The sequence below is a fragment of the Fistularia commersonii genome, chromosome 36, assembly GCF_037954325.1.
Source record: "Fistularia commersonii isolate RoL2024-O1a breed Wild chromosome 36, RoL_Fcom_v1.0, whole genome shotgun sequence".
NCBI classification, from domain to species: domain Eukaryota; kingdom Metazoa; phylum Chordata; class Actinopteri; order Syngnathiformes; family Fistulariidae; genus Fistularia; species Fistularia commersonii.
This window is the reverse complement of record NC_141319.1, coordinates 1,407,950-1,427,500: the sequence shown is the minus strand read 5'-3', so window position 1 is coordinate 1,427,500 and position 19,551 is coordinate 1,407,950. Positions and strand designations below refer to the sequence as shown.

Below are 19,551 nucleotides of genomic sequence, written 5' to 3'. Positions count from 1 at the left end.
CTGCAAATCCCTGAATTGACGCTCCGTGCTCTTTATGCACGTCTGCTCAAACTGTTGCAACTGTGGCAACTTTCAATAAAGTAAATTTGACTGTACATCTCACAGGCAGTTTGGGCTTTGAAAGGGGTCGAGGAAAAGTGACAGATCGATTTCTGGACTTTGATCCTCACATGGCTGATTTATTTTTGACAGGCAATTTACATTTCGATTAACATAAAAAAAAATAACACAGCTCACCGTCTCCAGCTGGTCCATAAGTTTCAGAAGGAACTTGCGGCAGTCTGTTGTTTTGCTGTCCAGTTTCATGCCCGTCTGCATGGCGTACAGGCGGCCTGCAATATTCAGACACAAGACCTCACACTGTCAGATACATCTGGCAATGGGGAGAAATATATATAACCATCGCAACTGGTTGAGAGAACGTTCACATCTGGACGTTTGGGGACAAAGTGTTTGACCAGTAATGCGCAGTCAGTAGAGGCAGGTGAGGCCAGGCCTCACCTGGCATCACGGAAAGAAAAAATTTAAATGAAAAGATAAATTGAATGGTTCTATTTATTCAGTGATTTGCATTATTAAGTTGTTTTCCATCTAACTTCACCATTTTTAGTCTTTTTTTTCCAAAATCGCTGGAAAAAAAAAAAAAAAAAATCACTTTTAGTATTTAACTATGAAGAAGAGACGTGCAGAGACACAGCAGCCAGCGGAGCCCACTATGGATTGCGCAATGACTCTGCTAACTGCGCTGCCATGCTATGCGGCTGAGACCATAATGCTGTCTCTGTGGATGTCACCATTAAAATTTTCAAATATTGCAAGGACTAATATTTGAACTAAATTTCCATACTTTAGCTGATGTGTATAATTTTTTTTGTCAACAACTGTAACGTGTTTCTTGTGCCGAGCGATCGTAAAGCGGCAGCGAAGTCACACTAAGTGAGGCATGCAGTGACGGGGCCTCATGGTAGGGGGCACCACTGATCCCAGGGATTGTTTTACTACTTGGCTAAAGAATAATAGAATTTGCAATAGAAAGCTACTGTTACCAGTTAGCGAGTCAAGTGCAGCCATCCAGCCATTTTCCTCTTGCTTGGCTTTATTTCCAAAATGGAGGATTACATAGGGAAACTGAAATAAATTTCTAAACTGGACTTTCAGTCGAAGCAGGAGATAATAAGTAAGGGAAGGCCAACACCGGGGCTAACGGATTTGCCTCAGACTACCAGACGGAAGACTCGGTCTCTTCAAACGGAGTGGTACACACGAAAAGGCTGGCTGTGGGGATGTCCAGTAAGTCCAGGACAAGTTTTCTGCTTTTCCTGCATTCTTTTCTCAACTTCTGACAATGTCTGGAGTCAAATGGGATATTGACACATGAAAAATCTCCAAAGAAGCCTAATCAAACATGAGCGGTTGGCCAATCACATTCAAAGTCAAATCGCACTAAAAACATTCGGAATGTCCAGGATACATTTGGCTTTGAATGAACAGCAAAGACTCAACATCAGCATCCACAATGCTAAGGTAAAGGAAAACCACTCAGCGCCGCTCAGCTGCACATGAACTTCATTTAGAAGTAAAGGTAAAAGATAATAACATTTTTTTTAAATCTGCTTTTTTCTATGCTACAGTTTGTATATGTAAAGAATGCTGATATGATATTTTAAACAAAACACGTTAACTGCTGCCAATAAAATGGTGAATAAGCTAATTAGTAGGGTTCAAATGTCTGTAAATCTGACTGATGACATCAGTGCCTCACCAGCCATGAACCTCACCGCGTGTCACTGTAGTGTGCCGAAGTGTGCCGAAGTTGAGGCCAATGTCTGCACGCCGAAGTGTGCAGACATTGGCTTCAACTTTGAGATTCAACCAAAAATCTACATCTGCAGTACGACAGCCTCCGCCGGACTCTAAGGAGCTGATCACGTTTTGGTAATTAATGTTTTACCAACTAAAGTTTTGCTAACTAAATGCTGAAGTTGTACGCTGGTTGAAACCAGGAACACTGATGTCCCAGCTGAGGCTCCGCCCACATGTGAAATGACTGAGCGACAACAATGTCGTGCTTCATACACACACACACACACACAAATTTTAACAGTCACTCAGCAACACAGGAATTCTTTGTGTTGTCACACCCGACTTTCAGCTGCTGTCAGCTGTGACACACCCACACACACCCACACACACACACAGGCAATCACACACGCACATACATTCCACTGGTGCTGCCGCCCTCTGCTGGTCATTGGACACAGGCACAGGTTAATTGAGTTTGTTGAACGTTCACATATTCGGGGGTCTTGGGGTCGCTTTCCATTTGAGCAGCGCTTTTCTTCCTCCACAAATTCCCCGATCACGTCATAATAAAAGAAGACTAGTTAGAGTGGAAAAAAAATCGGCCTCACAGCCCAAAGAACCCTAGTTCGATAACGACAAGGGGACCTTTCCGTGTGGAGTTTGCATGTTCTCGTGGGTTTCCTCTGGGTTCTCCGGTTTCATCCACTTCCAAAAACATGCGGCAGGTTAATTGGAAAAAATTGGAAAAATTGCCCCAAATGAGTGAGTGTATGTAAGTGTGTGAATGTTATCGGTCTCTGTATCTGGCCCTGCGGTTGACTGCTGATTATTTTTCATATTAATTTTCGACTCGACTGGCGACTGGTCCAAGGTGAACCCCAACTCTTGCCCGCTAACAACTGGAATAGGCTCCAGAATCCCCCGCGACCGAGTGCAGGATAAGGAACAGAAGATGGATGGATCATTCATTCATTATCTACCACATATCCTGTATTTAGGGTCACAGGGATGCTGACGCCTATCCCAGCCTTTATTGGGCGAGAGGCGGGGTTCACCTTGGACCGGTCGCCAGTCGAGTCGAAAATTAATATGAAAAATAATCAGCACGGAAATTAATATATAAATATACCATTTGATAACATTCCTGTTCATTAATTAATTCGACAAAAGAATCGGCTAAGAATGCAGTGACAAGCACGAGTAGCCTTGCACATGTGCGCGCACGTGCACACACACACGCACACACTGAATATAAATGTGGCGATGAAGAAGCAGCTGCTACAGAATGAAAATGTCCTAATAATCAATTATGCTTCACATGAATTCATGGCCTGAACTTTATCAAGAACAGCATCACCTCCACCTTGAAATGAATTATTAATAAATGTAACAATCAAGAAGTTAACTAGGAGAAACAGACAGCGAGGTCAAACCAGCAATGGGATAGAATTTATATGAGCATAAGTTACCTAAAAACACAAAGGGAATCAAGAAAAATTGGGATGAATTTCCTTTTAAAAACATTTGTGAGACAGTCGGTAAAAATCTGAAGATTGTTACAAAATATATCGGTCAGAAATGAGCAGGGGAAAAGCAAGGGATCAACGTGTGTGTGTGTAACAAAAACATCCACACCAGAACATGTATAAATCTGCAATGATGTGCCCTAGTCAAGACAGAGGAACTGAATAAATGATGGAGGATGGACCTGCAGCCAAACAGGAAGTGAACTCAGAGGAGAAATGATTTATTGTGTTGAAACTAAATTACTGAGAAAGCCCAACATCTTCACAGTCCAAATTTATTTACATTATTGATCTGCACTTCAAACCTTTTTTTTACCTTAGTGTGATTCATTGCAAGCTCTCATGTAATCTATTCTGTTTCATCTTTTCATTATCTGTCATTTTATACAGCTATCGACCACATGGACCTGTCCTGCCTCAGCTCACTCTGGTTTCCTTCACTATTCCGCCTGGCGGTGGGTTTCAAAGGGTTAATCACCCTCAGCCTGAAGAAAGGAATATGTCTATCAAAAACAGACTAACAGCTATTCTTATACTGTAGTGCTGTTAGACTGCAGCAAGATTTCAATGCAGCACTGTCATACTGCACTACCAGTGTAAGACATGCTCGAGGACTGTTAAACTGCACCCCTGGGTTGCTGCAGTGCTGTGATACAGCAGCACTTGTATATTGCGGTACTACAATACATCTGCACATTCACACTGCTTTACTGTTACAGTACTGGTAAATTCCCTCTGCAGAATAAACATATTGCACTGAAAAATTATCATATCACAGTAGTGGAATGCTATAACACTTGAGTGCTTTTACACCAAAGTCATATTGCAGTTGTTTTATTGTGTGCTAATATTATACAGACAATAGCGTTATACCGCAGCACAATTATAGTGCAATACTGATATACTGCTGTGCTATTCTACCACGAATATACAACATTACTTTTATACCACAATACTGTTGCATTACATACATATACCACTCCTTTCATACTGCAATGCTGTTATGTTAGTATACTATTGTACTACAGTTGGCACTACAGTTGTACCCGTATACTGCATACCTTAACACTACACAACTCCCAAATTACATTATCGCGCTTCCAAGCTGGCACTGTACTAACAGCAGACAATTGTAGCAGCTCCTGGTCTTAACTGACCTCATGTTGATTTGCTAAACAATCTGTTTATAAATCGATTCATAAGAATAAGAACAACTTTATTTATCCCGAAGGAAATTGTTGTGCCAGAGTTACAAGAAAAAAATAACAATAATAAATAATAGTAGAAAAAATGTGTAAACAGTAAAAAATAGGAGAAAAAGGGAGAATAAGAAATACAAATAAACTGTAAAGTGTCTTAAGTAACAAGTGATAAACTATAAAGTGTCTTAAGTAACAAGTGATATATAAGGAGTGCACGAGTATGAGTATGAGTATGAGACGAAAAACTATTGTAAATGTAGCTGTTATGAAATATTGCAAAGTTATGAACATATATACAGATAAATGATTACAGTTTAAATTATTACAATTTACAGTAAGTGGTGTTTTTTTTTTAATTTTTTTAAGGCTTTAAGGTTTTAAGATTCCCTGCGACTGAAGAGAGAGGAATTAAAAAGTCTGATAGCCTCAGGTAGGAAAGACATCAGATATGTGTGTGTGTGTGTGTATGTGTGTGTGTATAGGAATTTATGTAAGTGTGTATGTTTTGTGTATATGATTATGTCTGTGCAGTGTGCTTGAGTGTAGAGTAAGGTGCCTAAGATAAAATCTTTTATGATCATTATTATTATTTCAGCTAAAAAAAGACATAACTGCAGGTTCAAAGTTCATACGTCAATCAAAGCACCACAGTGTTTATCCTTCGCTATTCCTTGAAGGTCTAATAATGTCTTTGCTATTTAAGCCAAATTTCATCTCTCAAGTATTTTTTTGTCTTTTTCAGGTTCTTAACCTATCTTAATTTTTCCCATAGAATTCATTACAGTTTTTACTCCTCCTTCCCCCTTGCATCTTTAAGGTGGATACGAATTTTCATGAGATTCCTATTTTTGTTCCGATGTCATTTATTTTAAACTTATAAGGAGCTCATGTCAAATTTATCTGATTGTAAAGAAATTCCGTGTACATTTTTAGCTAACTTGATTGGTGTAAGCGAATGGTGAGCTAGGTTTTGTTTTTTGTTTTTTAACTGAATACTAAGCTGAATCAGTGCATTTTTCAGGAATACTGTCAGTTGCTTTCACAACTTAAGCTTCTATTGTACTTCCGGATGAAGTCACACCTGTTCTTATCGGACAGGGAAAGTTCGGCTGAGAGTTCCGATAGACCGGCCCCGGAGAGACGTGACCAACCCGGGGTGGAGGGTTCGAATCCCGGCAGACAGTTAGCGTTCACCGCGGTAGCTGTGGTCCGTTAAAACGCCGACGTCCAAGCACCGGCCCCTGGATGAAGTTTGAGCCTCGGAAGCTAACAAAACCGACGTTAGCCTGCTAGCTAGTTAAACGGAACCGGCTCGTTCTCCTGTTTCTGAACACGTTTAAGTACAAAAAACACACACACGTTGTTTTAAGAAAACCAACGAGCAAAGTTGAAAGGTTTCAATGAGCCTCGCTCGGACGCTTGTTCAGGTAAACAGCTGCGGTGCTACAGAAGCTAACTCTAGCCTCCGGGTTACTCACAGTAATAAGCGACCACCGGGTCCCGTGTTTCGTGCTCCTGCGCGGTCCGCAGGTGGTGCTGGATGGCCCTGAGCTGCGCCGGTAGCGACATGTCCGGTAAATTCAGGCCGGGACACGAAAACGCTCAAAATAACGCAACACTCTTTGTATTGTTGTTGTTGTTGTCAGTCCTGGTGCTCGATTCACTTCCGCGTGTTTCTCCAATGGGAGCGGCCAATTGAATGTGACGGGTGACGTCACCAGGTCCGCTTTGTCGACAGTCAAAAAGCATTTTTGAAAGCGTGTAAAAATATTATTTGAAATTGTAGTTTTGAAAAAAACAAATGTGGTATTATCATTATTATGTAATGTACATTATAGACTACGTATTGTATTTTTTACTTCAACATTTTTATTAAAAAGGATCATTTTTCAAGAATGATTTTGTTTTTTAAACAGATTATATCAAGTTTATTTTCACAGAATAGAGAACAGTCATATGTAAAACAGACAATGGAGGCAAAGGGAAAATAATGTAAAATGTTTATGTTTTTTGTACTGTTGTTTTTCCTTTTAAATGAGCACTTTGTATATTCTTTCAATCTAAACTGATTCAGAGAAGAACCAAATTGAATTCACTGCTCACATTAGAGATAAGTGAGAGTTGTTGGGAAAAAATAAAAACTGCCTAGGAGAGAATGAAATGATGAGCCTTTTGACTCACAGATATTTGAAATATTCTAATAGCCACATTTCTACAGACAACATTCCGCCTCAGACGCTGCCTCTCATCATAAAACTTTGCTGTTATTTTTTTTCAACATAGCAGTCACAATTCCAAAGGAGGGCTACAGGTTCCTCTCGCCTAACTTGTTTCCAACTAGTTCCCTTCTGTGGTACTTAAGCTTTTGACAAAAAAACATGATCAAACAATATAATTATAGAAGCAGCCACGATGGTATAATAAATAACACAGCCCCCTTCAAACAGTGATGTTTTGCCACAACAGCTCTCCCTTTCATTCACATATCTGGGTTATTTAAGTGTGAGAGCCATGAACTGAATTAGGGATCATGCTAATATGGAACTGATATTGATTATTGTATTCTTGTTTATATTATTGTTATTTTCTCTTTATATTGATTGATTGATCGGTAATTGATGAGTAGCAATGACACACTGCCCTGCTTGATGATGTAAACCTGTTTCACCTGCTGTCTGGCAGGGAAGAGATAAGTGAGGTTGCTGTTCTATTGTTGGCCATGTGTTATAAGTTCTGATCGCAGTTATTTGATAGTACATTCTGCGAGTTATCTGGAGTTTGTTATTTTTTTTTATGATCAATAAACGGACATCCTTTAACTGAGTTAATCTTTTGGTTGTGCGTCATTTAATTTACAAGACCTAACTCAGCCTCTCACCGACTTGACACATTCCAGTCTCCAATGAACCTTCTGATACAGACAGAAGAAAAGCGTGGACACTGAAACACCCTCTGTCCGAATTGAACCCGGGACCTTCTTCTTGTGAGGAAGCACTAACCACTGCCAAAAGAAAATATCTCAATATGAATTGACTCAGTTGATTACACGTCATTTTTTTACATTTAATATAGGTCGAGTGGGACCTTTTATTCATGAATTTAATCATGCACTATCCATACTGCTTACCGGTGCAATGGGCTGCATGAGTCTGGAGCCAATCTCAGGTGATGTTAGGTGAGGGAGGAAGCCAGAGAACCCAGGGAGGCACTGGGGCCACATAAAGTCCACACGGAGAGGAGCCAGTGAATGTATTGTTGTACTTTTCTGTGCACAGTGGTCAGCGCTGCATTAATAATTAATCAAACTTCAACAATAATGGAATTTCACAGGAAAAGTGTAAGTTTTCTTGGGGGGGAAATAGCTTGCAGGTAATTTCGTGTTGGTTTGTGTCTCAAGTTGCGCTGAGAAAAACACGAAACACATCATCATCATCATCATCACACGTCTTATCTGTCAAAACCTTTGGAAAATAATACTTCAGCTTGTGGTACCCCCACGGTAAATCAATATATTGTTTGGGATGTTTCCATCTCACAAACACTTGCCTCTGTTTTGAGGCTCTCTGAGTGGAGAACATTTCCATCCTGCGAGTGATGGGAGCGACAAAAGGAACAGATGCTGAAGTCGGACATTTTTAATCAATCATCTCAAGACAAAACACAAAGGAGAATCACGTCGTCGCCTTCACAACAAGGAGACAATCACTTTCCGTGAGTTTCGCCTGGACATTTTGCCTCTTTTTTTCTTTTGACAGGATTCACCTAGATACACAGTGATCATCATTTCACTGATAGTTCAAAAAAAAAGAAAGAAAACAGGAAACACTAACTTTGTATTGAATATGAGCTTCCTCCCGTAACTTGGTGATCTTTAAAAAAAGTGATTGCCAGAATTCCAAATTGTACCGACGGTACAAAGCTTTGCTTTAAAAGAATCAGTGGCTTTTAAAACACAAGAAATTATATATAATTTGTAAATGTGTTTATATTCAGTAAAATATCTTTGTATAAATTAAAACCCAAAGTAAATATTTAAATCCAATTTTCTCTTCAAATTCAACATCTACCACTTATTGCTTATTTTCCAAAGAAAACACATTTGTACTTGTCTGGTATCGATCTTAATCCATTTACAATGAAGGGATTATTCTTTTTTGTTGAAAATCGTGAATTAACTTCAAATTGGGAAAGAGTCGCAGGTCCAAGGAAAACAATTTTAAAATGGCTATTCGAAAATATATTGTCATCACAAAAAATAGATTGTAATATTCTTTGTTTACCCTGACTCAAAGCTTTGATTATAGTCATTCTGTTATTAATGAAGCTATACCCAATGCATTTTCAGATCTTTTGAGTTTTCTTAAGGGACATTTAATCCATTCTCCAGGTTTTTATAAGAGGATTCATGGCTCTGGAAGTCACAATGTCGCCCTCCCCCTTTGAAAAAATAAATCAAAATCACCGCCTCCTTTTTAAATTCTTTTCACTCTCTCTCTCGAGCGCCTGAGTAATTCCCCATGCCAAAAATTTGTATGTCGTGGAAGAAAAATCTGACGTGATGAAACTGCAGATATTTCCGTGTCCTTGTTTCATTGAATTACATTTTTTTTGTAATATTAAATGCAAAATAGTTTTCAAGTATGTGGCAGCAGGATTTAAAGTGTTACGAACCGGATCGGCATTGTTGTTTCCCTAAGATCGCCCTCTGACGTTGACCTGAAAAAACCTTATCTATGCTAATCTGTTTTGTGACTCTGATAATAAGAAACCAATTTGACAATGTTCTCTCTGTGTCATGCTGCTGCGCAACCTGTCATCCGCTAGTTTGCTTAGCGTGAATGTCGGTCAGGTAAATGGTGGCCCGCCTTTGACGCACGTCGTCAAACATACATTCTGTAAATTAACCGTTCAGTGAAATACATTACATGAAATGATGACACGTTGCCATTACCGAGTAACATGCGCATTTTCTGAAAGGAGTCGGTCCCGTTGGCTGATTCCGTTCAACTGATGTTTTAAAGGCAGCGTTTTGTGTTCGGACACAAAAGAGCAGGGATTCGCAGCGTGATACCACTTCTACCGCCGCCGCACCCAGCGTTCTGTCAGAAAAGCAGCTTCGGCCCCGACTTTCTTTAGAAACCGAATTTCATCTGTGAATGGATGAAATACACCAGCGCCAGGGTGAGAGTGTCTGGGGTGTTAAAAGGTTTGTGTGATGACACTGACTCGCTTTTGGCGCAAAGCTTCCACCGGGAGTGGGCGCTGGGCTCTAGCTAGGTAATGTAGGCCAAACAAGAAGGACGGCAATCTTCCCGTCTCACCACCGCAACAATGACGAAAGCTGCCGCGCTCCTTCAAACTGACGTCATAACATGGGGATCTTAGCTTCACAAACCCAACAACAGCAAACATCTCTAGGCAAATCCAGGCGTGACCGAAAGGTGGACAAAACAAACGGGGCAGGAGTCTCCAGACCTCCTCCACCCGTCGGACCCGACCCGGCGTCGGATCCGAACCGGCGTCGGAGCGTGGGCATTCAACACTCCTCCTGATAAAAAGCTCATTCACCGTTTTAAAAGCACTTGAAACGACGGTTTGATCCACTTTTGTCTGGTAATGCAACTTTGTACCTGAGATGATAAACAGATTGCTGAGAACATCATAACAAAAGTTGGATGGATGTCTGATTAAGGAAATAGGACAGTACGACACGTGAGAGGTAATCATTTCCAGAGAACGCGCACGACGACGACGGCCGAATGGAAATAAAGCGAGAAACGCGACGGTGCGATGGAACGAGTCATTATCGTGTTCACTGGTTCGGCCGCGACGACACATTTTATTACATTCTAAATGAGACCAAAAGGGTCTGGAAACTCTTAAAAACTCTAAATGTGCTGCTGACTTTATCAATTTTAAAAACTAGGCTACACCCAGACGCCATCGGTCGTTCCCTCGCGCGGACGCCCCCCATTTTCCCTTGGAGAGGCGCCGGGATCGTGCCCCGCGTCGTTCGTCGAAGAGTCCTTTTGCAAAAAAAAACGGCAAAAAAAAATGTGAATAAAAAAAAAGCCATTCTTAAAACGGAGAGACAATGAATACGGTCGTACACAAAAATATAATTAAAAATATTTTCAAATATATAAAAAAAAATACATTTCATATTTTAAAAAGAATCAATACTTAAAATATAATTGTTAATTATACTATGAAATAATTAAGACTTGTTTTCTTGTTTGGACTTCACTGTCAGCACCTTAAGAATGTCTTTTATCGGCGAAACAAACTCTTCTTACTGAAAATCATTGTGAGATCAGAGTTCTTCATCGGACACATTTGTCAAGTTTGAAGGGATCTTGTCAAATGTTGTCATGGCAACTAGACTTTTTTTCCCCTCTTGAAGGCGTTCCAGCTCCCATCCAGGAAACCTCTTTGGGTTCGGTCGTTGCTCCCAGTTGAGATGGCTCCTTGCGTTAATGCGTGAAGTTGAATTGGGTTGTTGGGTTGCAACAAAGGTACTAAATCCTGGGACTCGCCTGAGTTTGAATCGGCACAGGTAAGGGTACAGCTGATGTGTAGATTGTGTAAAACACAAGAAGCCCGTTAAGTTACTTGGGCTGAGGCTGGTTCCGGTTGTGGATCTCTCAGGGCGGTTTGATGGGTTCAGATGGATCTGGTGTGGGTTGATCTGTTTTGGGGCGGATCTCAACACGGCGTTGTATGTCTATGAAAGGTAGTGTCTCTCCAGTTTGACAAAGATGGCTTCTTTGACCTCAAACCATCTGTCTTCTCCGGCTAGAATGCTGGTCATTGCTGTCTCCAAAGAAGCCGCCCTTGTCCTTCAGGGGCAAGTGGACCACGGAGTCCTGACCTGAAGTGGTGGCTCTCCTTTGTTGGGCCATCCATTCTTTGTAGAGCTTCTTTTGTCTCCCCAACATAGGAGGTCATCACAATCCTCATTGTGCTTGACAGCTTTCATCACATTTTCCAACTTGTTTCTGGGCATTCTCTTCTTGAAAACCCTTCTGAGTTCTTCCGAAATACCAGCAATGTAGGGCCACACCTCCTTGCATTTGTTTCTGTCTTCCTTTTGCTCTGTGGATTTCTTCTGGTAGTTTCTATTTCAACAAAGGCACAGTGAGAGTACCCAAAGGTTTTAGGGCTTTACCAACGTATCGGGCCTGTTTTACTACCCTTGGGGGTTGTCGAAATACTCTTGGCCCGATGGTTGAGTGTTCTGATGACCCCTATCTCTGTGTCCAAGGGGCTTGTGATAGTCGACCAAGGCCCAACCCCAACAATTATATCGTGGAAACTCACTGCTGTCTAGTAGCTTCTTGGTTGAGACAGGGAATGTCTCCAAGAGAAGAAAGTCCAGTTGCCACGACAAGATATGACAAGGTATTAACCATGACCTAGATGACTGAGAACCTTCATTCAGAGGGTTCACTTGTTCATAGCCATAAAACAGGTTCCTCAATGCTGAGGAGATGATGAGACCTCACAGAACCCGGGGTTACAGAACATAAGGCACAGCACAGTCTCGGTGAAAATGAGTGTGAAATTAAAACAATACAGTGATTCTCTCTCCGCGTCCTTTGGGGTCCTTTCAGTTGTGTCGATTGAGAGGGAAGCCAGAGCGGAGTTGGGAGCGCGGGAGACCTCACAGCAGGGCGCAAGAACCGTCACATTTAGCCTAGTGAGGATCCTCGTAACCGCTCGAGCATTCGGAGACGCACCAACTTGCAAAAACAGAGTGAAGCCCCGCGTTTCATGGCTGAGCAGCAGAGGCGAAAGTTTGGTTTCCAACAGAACAATTGGAAATTATTCCAAAAATATTAAAATTAAATAATATGCTATTATGTTTGATTGATTTTATTTAAAAAAATACAAAATAAATTAAAAATACAAGAATCCCCCCAGAATTTAAATAATTTAATAGGGCGAAAATGTCTTCTTTCTGGTGACAAAATTCCATAAATTTCAATTCTTTTAACTGAAATGAGTGACTTCAATCTGTTTTTGCAAATGGACTTATGGGTCACGGCCAGTGCCGGCCGTTTCCGCTCCATGTGAAGCCGCTTCCTTCCTCCCTGTCCGTCACGTCCGATGAACCGTCAAGTTCATGACGCGTGACGCTTCCGGATGTTTCCTCCACAAACATTGTGCTCTAATTCAAACACGAGTCAGCTGACGCCTCGCGGCGGTGAAATTTCCGACCCCAACCTCGTCACTTCTGCATCTCCGTGCCGTCCAAACGCGACCATCGGACCGACCTGCTACAGACCCACTGACACCGGAGAGAATGTTTGCCGCCTGTTGGAGTGTCAGCTCCACTCACGAGTGATGCTCATCCGTTAGCGTCCTGCGTTGGTAAACGTCCAGCTGCCGCTAACCGGGAGCTCCGACAGCAAGTGCTTTGGCCCTCGGTCGTACGACGCGCACGTTCGGGAGGCGTCATTGGTTGCTCAGGTAACCGAGTCGTCGGCACAGGATCTCGAAGATCTCAGCGATGCAGAGCAGAATGGTGATGACGGTGAAGGTGTACATGGCGCTGAGGAAGATGGTCTTCTCAAAGTGTTCGGGCACCATGCACTTAGTCACATTGAACATCTTTTCCAGAGCGCTGGCGTCGCACATGTAGATCGGATGAACCTGCGGCGAGCACATCAGCAGCACATTTCCCTCATTCAAATCACGCTGAGGACATTGGCGAGATAAATTATCGACAGATTAGCCAGAAAATAAATTAAACTGGCGGGAAATTAGCTTGAACCAAGAAACCGCAACAAAGGAATTACCAGATGATTAGAAATAAATTAGCTAAACATTAGCAACAACACATACATGTACACACTGGGGTGGGACTCGATTGAAAAAATGAATCTAATTAATTAGACACTTTGGAATTCATTCATTATCGCTACCATTTATCCGCATGCATTCAGGGTTGTGGGGCTGAGCTGGAGCCAATCCCTGCTGTCATTGGGCGAAAAGCAGGGTTCACCCTGGACCGCTCGCCGGTCGATCAGAGAGCCACATATAGAGACATACAACCATTCATCCTCTCATTCACACGTCACATACAAACATACAACTACTGACCCTCTCATTCACACGCCTTACAGAGACAAAAAACCATTCAGGTCACATCGAGGCGTACAACTATTCACTCCCTCGTTTGCACATTTGGGCAACTCAGGATCTCCACTGAACCTGTCCATGTTTTTGGACTGTGGGATGAACTCAATGATCCCGAAGGGAACCAATGCAGAATGTGAGGGTTAGGGTTAGCCCTAACCCAAGGCCCTCTGTCAGAATCCAACCAGGGAAGTTCTTGCTGGAAGGCAGAAGTGCTAACTATTTTGTAATTAATCCAAAATTAATCGCATTTTAATCACGGATCTACCTACCAATAAAGGAGTGAGGAAAACATATCAGTGTCTCTCCGTCACGCCCTGCTTTACTTCCCCTTCAACCTGGTTTCAACATTGTCTTTTTGAAGTGTAGTTTATAATTCTCATCCTCTGAATCAATCTGGAGCGTCTCCTGTAGGCCCTGGTCTTGTAACGCAGTGAAGAGAGTGGTCTACAGTCCACGGAGGATCCAGTGGATCGGACAATTTATCCAGTGTGGAATTAATAGGTTTTGTTTCTGAATTTGAGCCCTGACGTGGTCGAGCATGGACCAACGACACTGTCTGTTCGTATTAGCAATGCTGCTATCTTCCGCAGCAAAGTTAACGTTACTGACAAAATTAGCATCACTGACCTGCACAAAGCTAATGTAACTGACCGGCACACTTGTACACAGCTAATATGACTGACCTGTATGCTAGTAAAAAGCTAATATGACTGACCTGCACACTTGTACAAAGCTAATATATCAGACCTGCACGTTTGTACAAAGTTAATGTTACTGACCTGCACGCTTGCACAAAGTTAATATGACTGACTTGCATGCTAGTACAAAGCTAATGTCACTGACCTGCACACTTGTACAAAGCTAATGTTACTGACCTGCATGCTAGTACAAAGCTGATGTTTCTGACCAGTGCGCTAGTACAAAGCTAATTTTACAAACTTGTGTGCTAGCCCCAACATGTTTAGCATTGAGTTGCTAAAGGAGGCTGGGGGTTCTCCTGTGATTTGCAAACTCCACACCGCATGAAGTGCAAAGAACATCATTTCTGGTTCTAGTACCACCTGGAACTAGAAATGTACACAGAATTTAAATTTCCATTCAACCAGCGTTGTCTCATCTGTCTCATCCATCACGATATCACACTGCGTGCCGGTGTAGTCTGTCTCCGCTGGAAGCACTGAACTGAGATGTTCTGCAGCTAGAAAAAAAGCGTGATTTATAATACGTTGCTCTTCTTGACGCATTATTTTGTTCTGTAAGTAATTCAAAATGAATATGATAAAGTCCCAGTCCTTATAAATGTATGCTAACGAACGACGAAAGAATTAGCCAGTAATTAGCTAAATTACGGTTATATTTAAATCAGATAAAAAGAATCTGGCTGTGATTAAACTGCTTATGAGCCCAGCCCCCTAACAATCAAACGTGCACACGCACACACACACACACACACACACACACACACACACACACACACACACGGGGATCCAATAGACCTGGAAGCCAAAGAGGTGACTCTGAAGCCAGAAGGCGACGACCTCCAGGATGATGCGCAGCAGGACAGAGATGATGTAGAACACGGTGTAGACGGGTCGTTCCAGGATCTCCTCCTGGTCAATGTTCTTGCAGGCGGCGTACAGGTGGAACACGGCGCCCGGGACCAGCACCGTCACCAGCTGCAGCGCCCAGAACACCTACAGTGACCACCAGGTGAGCATTACTATTTTATTATTAAAATAACTTCCTCTTCATATTATATTATCTAAACAACACATTTTTATTGTATTGGGTTTGACTTCTTAAATCAGTCAACAACATCTTCAACGCTAGCTGTGATGTGTTTCTGCCTTGACTCTCCAGAACAATCACAAAAGTAACTCGATGCAAGGCTTTTCAGTCTATCTTCCGTGACATTTATTGTTGCCAGACAGCCTCTGGGTCATAGCTGCAGTGAGTGATCCTCACAACATGGCACGTTGAGTCACACGCGTCTTCATTCACCGACCCAGACACCCCTGCGCTGCAAAGGAGCGCATTTCATCTCTAGATAGGGGGGCTTCAGGGCAAATGAACAATTTAACAGGATGTTGTTCCAATAATAAGTTAAAAGTGAAAACCCATTGTCCCCTAATGAGGACATCTTTTTGTCACTTTATGTCCAAGGGGGCAAAGCAATGAATACCATTAACCCTCAGCTCAGAGGTGGGTCTCGAGAAGGTCAGGGGTCAAGTGGTGGACGGGCGGGTCATACCTGAGGCGTAATGGGTCTGAACTGGTTGTAGCAGTAGAGGTTCAGCTCCCTGCGATCCGGGTCGCAGCTAAAATGCAGAGCCTCATTCCCGTAAACAGCGAAGCCCAGAACTCCGAGGAAGAACATCCGCACCGAGCCAAAGAACAAGGTGTGGAACTGGCCAATCACTGTCGGAGGCCTGAGCTAGACACATAAACACACACGCACAAACACACACACTTTTCATGTCAATAGAGTCAGATTTTTTTTTCATAAAGTCGTAAAAATCTTTATGTAATAAATGTTAAAATTAAATGGACTGTGTGGAGGCCGCCTGCTGGCGACCCCATGTGAGGCCCCAGAGCCACATATTGACACCAGTCACATTCTGGCAGTACCTTTACTTTTATACAATAATGAATAAATCAATGGCTGAACAACATTCCATTTATGAGTCTGACGGTGAACACACACGCTCATGTGTGCGCACATACACACACATACATGCCAGTACACGTGCACAGACAATATCATCAGTGAGAAATCATTGAAAGATGAGAAAGCAAGAAAAAAAAGAAAACGAAAGCCCTGAAATAGACAAAGTAAGCAACATATTATGGAACTATAGTCATTTATTTATTCATTATCGGGACGCGGGGGTGCTGAAGCCTATCCCAGCTGTTATTCTCATTCACACGTCATATAGAGACATATAATCATTCACTACATCATTCACATGTCACACAGTTAAATACAACCATTCACTCTAACATCTCTCATTAAAATGTCGTCAAGATGAATATAACCATCAGTTTCTCATTCATGCATGACATAGACCCAAAACAATTCTCTGTGTCATTCACTCATCATATACAGAGTTTCACCAGGTATTAGTTAATCTCATTTAATGCTCTTTAAATACATTACATTACAGTAATTTGGCAGACGCTTTTATCCAGCTACTTACAAGAGCAATTCAGTCACCGAAGATTCAAATTACCAGTCGTCGGAAGTCAGAAGTGACCACTCAACCAATTAGCCATCTCAGAACCATATACATACATGCATACATTCATTTCATACCTTTTTTTAACACATTTTTTTAAACAAATTTAATGCCCATGTCCAACTGCAGATACGTTTATTTATCATAATGTCAATCGTTTACGTCTAGAACTGATTTCACACAAAAGCAGATATGGACATATGACCTTCTGAGTGACAATGGATCTAAAGAATCACCTGGATTTAACTTTGTGCATGATTATTATTGCACATTTATGAGTTTGTTTGCTTTTTTACTCCACCTCGTGTTGTTATAGCAATCGTTGATTAAAGGGCTTGTCAATCATCACCGATCATCACATGATTCAAATCCAATTAAATGCTTACATATCCTAATTCAAATAAATTGCGAATAACAATGTTTCTTCCCAACAAGTGTATTTAAATTTTTTTATGCCTCTCGACTCAATTTAAAGTTTTTAATGCTTCTTTTTTTTTTTTTTTTTTTCGCAACAGAACCTTAGCACTCCTGTCACTTTAAAAATCAAACCATGCAATACCTATCTCAACATAACTTGTCATTGTCTGTTGTTCTCTGTGACAAATCATTCATAATTTTTTGTACTTTTGGATGCTGGGTCTCAAGAGTAATGCGATTTTAATCCCCTGTACGTGTGAACATATGGCAGCAACAATAAGTTGACTTTGAATATTTAAGGCCTCCAGTTTTGCAAAATCAATTTAATGACTTTTAATGCTTGAATGACCCTGTTATAGAGACATACAACCATTCATTCTCACTCACATGTCAGAAAAAATGAATACAACCATTCCCTCCATCATTCACACATCATAGAGATAAATACAACCATTCACCCTCTCACTCATGCGTTGCACAGACATACCACCATTCACTACGTTATTCACAAATCCGGGAAATCCAAAATAGGGCCACCATGCTGAGGCATGGCAATATAATAATTGAATAACATGCAATATCACCAGAAAACGAGACAACACGGTTAAAGTAGTGGGAAGGCAGGCAGCGCTGACAAGTGGACACAAAATTTCTTCTGAAAATGTTCCTAAAAAAGTTTCTTGGAAATTGGGTTTCATCGACACCTGTGGGAAGCGAGCCTAAACCGTCTAAACCGGAGGTATCGGTGCGCGCTCAAACGGGACACAAAGCACGGGCGCCGATGGGAGACGGGGCCCCTGGGGGCCCCTGGAGCCCGGTGGGAGGGTGGGGGGTGGGAACCTGGAACCGGAAGCGGCGTCTCCTACTCACGCATCCTTCGTAGAAGTTCTTGATGTAGTTCAGCGACATTTTCGGCGGCGGGACGACGTGCACGGACCGTGGCTCCGGTTGGTCATGGCGGCCGGCGCCGCGGGACTCAAAAGCCTGTTAAAGCCCGTTTGTTTGGCCTTTTATCCCCCCCCCTTCTATTCAGCCAAAGGCCAACAGAGGCCTGGGGGGGTGGATGTGGCGAGGGTGGTGATGGGGGGCGCACAATGGCGTGGGTGGAGGGGGTTGCAGGCGGTCCCCGTTATAATCCCCCGCAGGATGGTGTCAGCAAAAAAAAAAAAAAGAGCCGGTGGGGGGGGGGTCACAATGACCCGGAGGGGGGCAAACACACAAACAAACACCCCTGACGCTTTTACATCCACTTTTCTTTTGAAAAAAACAGACAAATACATAAATTTTGAAAAATCCCAGAGAACTTTTATTTATAATTTTATGTGGGATTATGTAGGATTTTATTGAGGATTAGATAAAAAAAAAAAAAAGAAAAAAAAAGGCGAATTAAAAATCCGGTAAAAACGCGAGGCTGACAGGAGGGGGGCGGGTGCGCGCGCATGGGAGCCGCGGACACACACACATTAACAAACACACTCTCTCTCTCTCTCACACACACACACACACACACTCACACACGCACGCACTTAAAGTCGAATCACAGATAAGTGAGAGGAAATAAAGGAAGTCCACACACCAACCGTAATCCTGGCGGAGTGCTGTTCATCCCCCCCTCGGTTTTCCGATCGCAGGTCCCAGAGTCATGCCAGATCGCGGGCGCGTGCGGGGGTTGCGGGGGGAGGGGTGCGGGGGTTGCGGGGGACACGCACACACATCGAAGTCAAGCCGCGCGGCGTGAGCGACGGCCCGCTTCCGGTTTTGGGGAGGGGGAGGGCTTCAAAATTAAACGTGGAGGTGCAAAGGACACACGCACACGGTTAAACCACCGTGAATTAAATCAAATTCAAAACGTGACAAAAAGTAAAAAAATGAAAAATAAAAAAAAACTTTGAGCCAGAAGTCACAAACGAGAGAACGCGAGAAGTGACCGGAAAACAAAAAGACGCGCGTGATTAAGTCTCCTCATTTCCGGGTCACTTGTTTCGCTTTTTTCTGCGTATTTATTCATTTATTTACGTTTTTGAGGCGAAGAGTCAAAGAAAAAAAACATTGGCAGCTTTTTCTCATCCATTTTTTTCACTTGCTGAATGTCGGCTTCCATTTTCCTGGTCAATTCATTAAATATTGATAACTATTGATTGACGGTTTAGTCGCTCTTCATTTATCTGGCGGTTCATTTACACTTTCCTTGTTTCTTTTAATTGACCGCTGATAGTCTCTCTG

At 42.2% G+C, this 19,551-nt stretch overlaps 2 protein-coding genes across 4 annotated transcripts in view; both read right to left on the bottom strand.

Moving 5' to 3' along the window:
* vta1 (vesicle (multivesicular body) trafficking 1) overlaps positions 1-6,206 on the bottom strand; it is an 18,280-nt gene extending 12,074 nt beyond the window's left edge. For both annotated transcript variants that reach the window (XM_086143079.1, XM_086143081.1), the window contains exons 1-2: positions 6,010-6,206; positions 238-332 (exon numbers count right to left, since the gene is read on the bottom strand). In XM_086143079.1, coding sequence (XP_085999205.1) covers positions 238-332; positions 6,010-6,100 — 186 coding nt within the window. In that variant the 5' untranslated portion in view covers positions 6,101-6,206. The remainder of the gene's footprint in view (positions 1-237; positions 333-6,009) is intronic.
* Positions 6,207-12,837: 6,631 nt separating this feature from the next.
* Positions 12,838-18,934, bottom strand: gje1a (gap junction protein epsilon 1a). Of its 2 annotated transcripts, none has more exons than XM_086143359.1 (4): positions 18,905-18,934; positions 15,927-16,109; positions 15,172-15,369; positions 12,838-13,186 (listed from the first exon to the last, which is right to left on the bottom strand). In XM_086143359.1, the coding sequence occupies exons 1-4, from the start codon at positions 18,932-18,934 to the stop codon at positions 12,989-12,991; spliced, it is 609 nt and encodes a 202-aa protein (XP_085999485.1). In that variant the 3' UTR covers positions 12,838-12,988. The 2 variants fall into 2 exon arrangements, with proteins under 2 accessions (XP_085999485.1, XP_085999484.1); XM_086143358.1 differs by lacking the exon at positions 18,905-18,934 and adding an exon at positions 18,199-18,237.
* Positions 18,935-19,551: the final 617 nt, after the last annotated feature.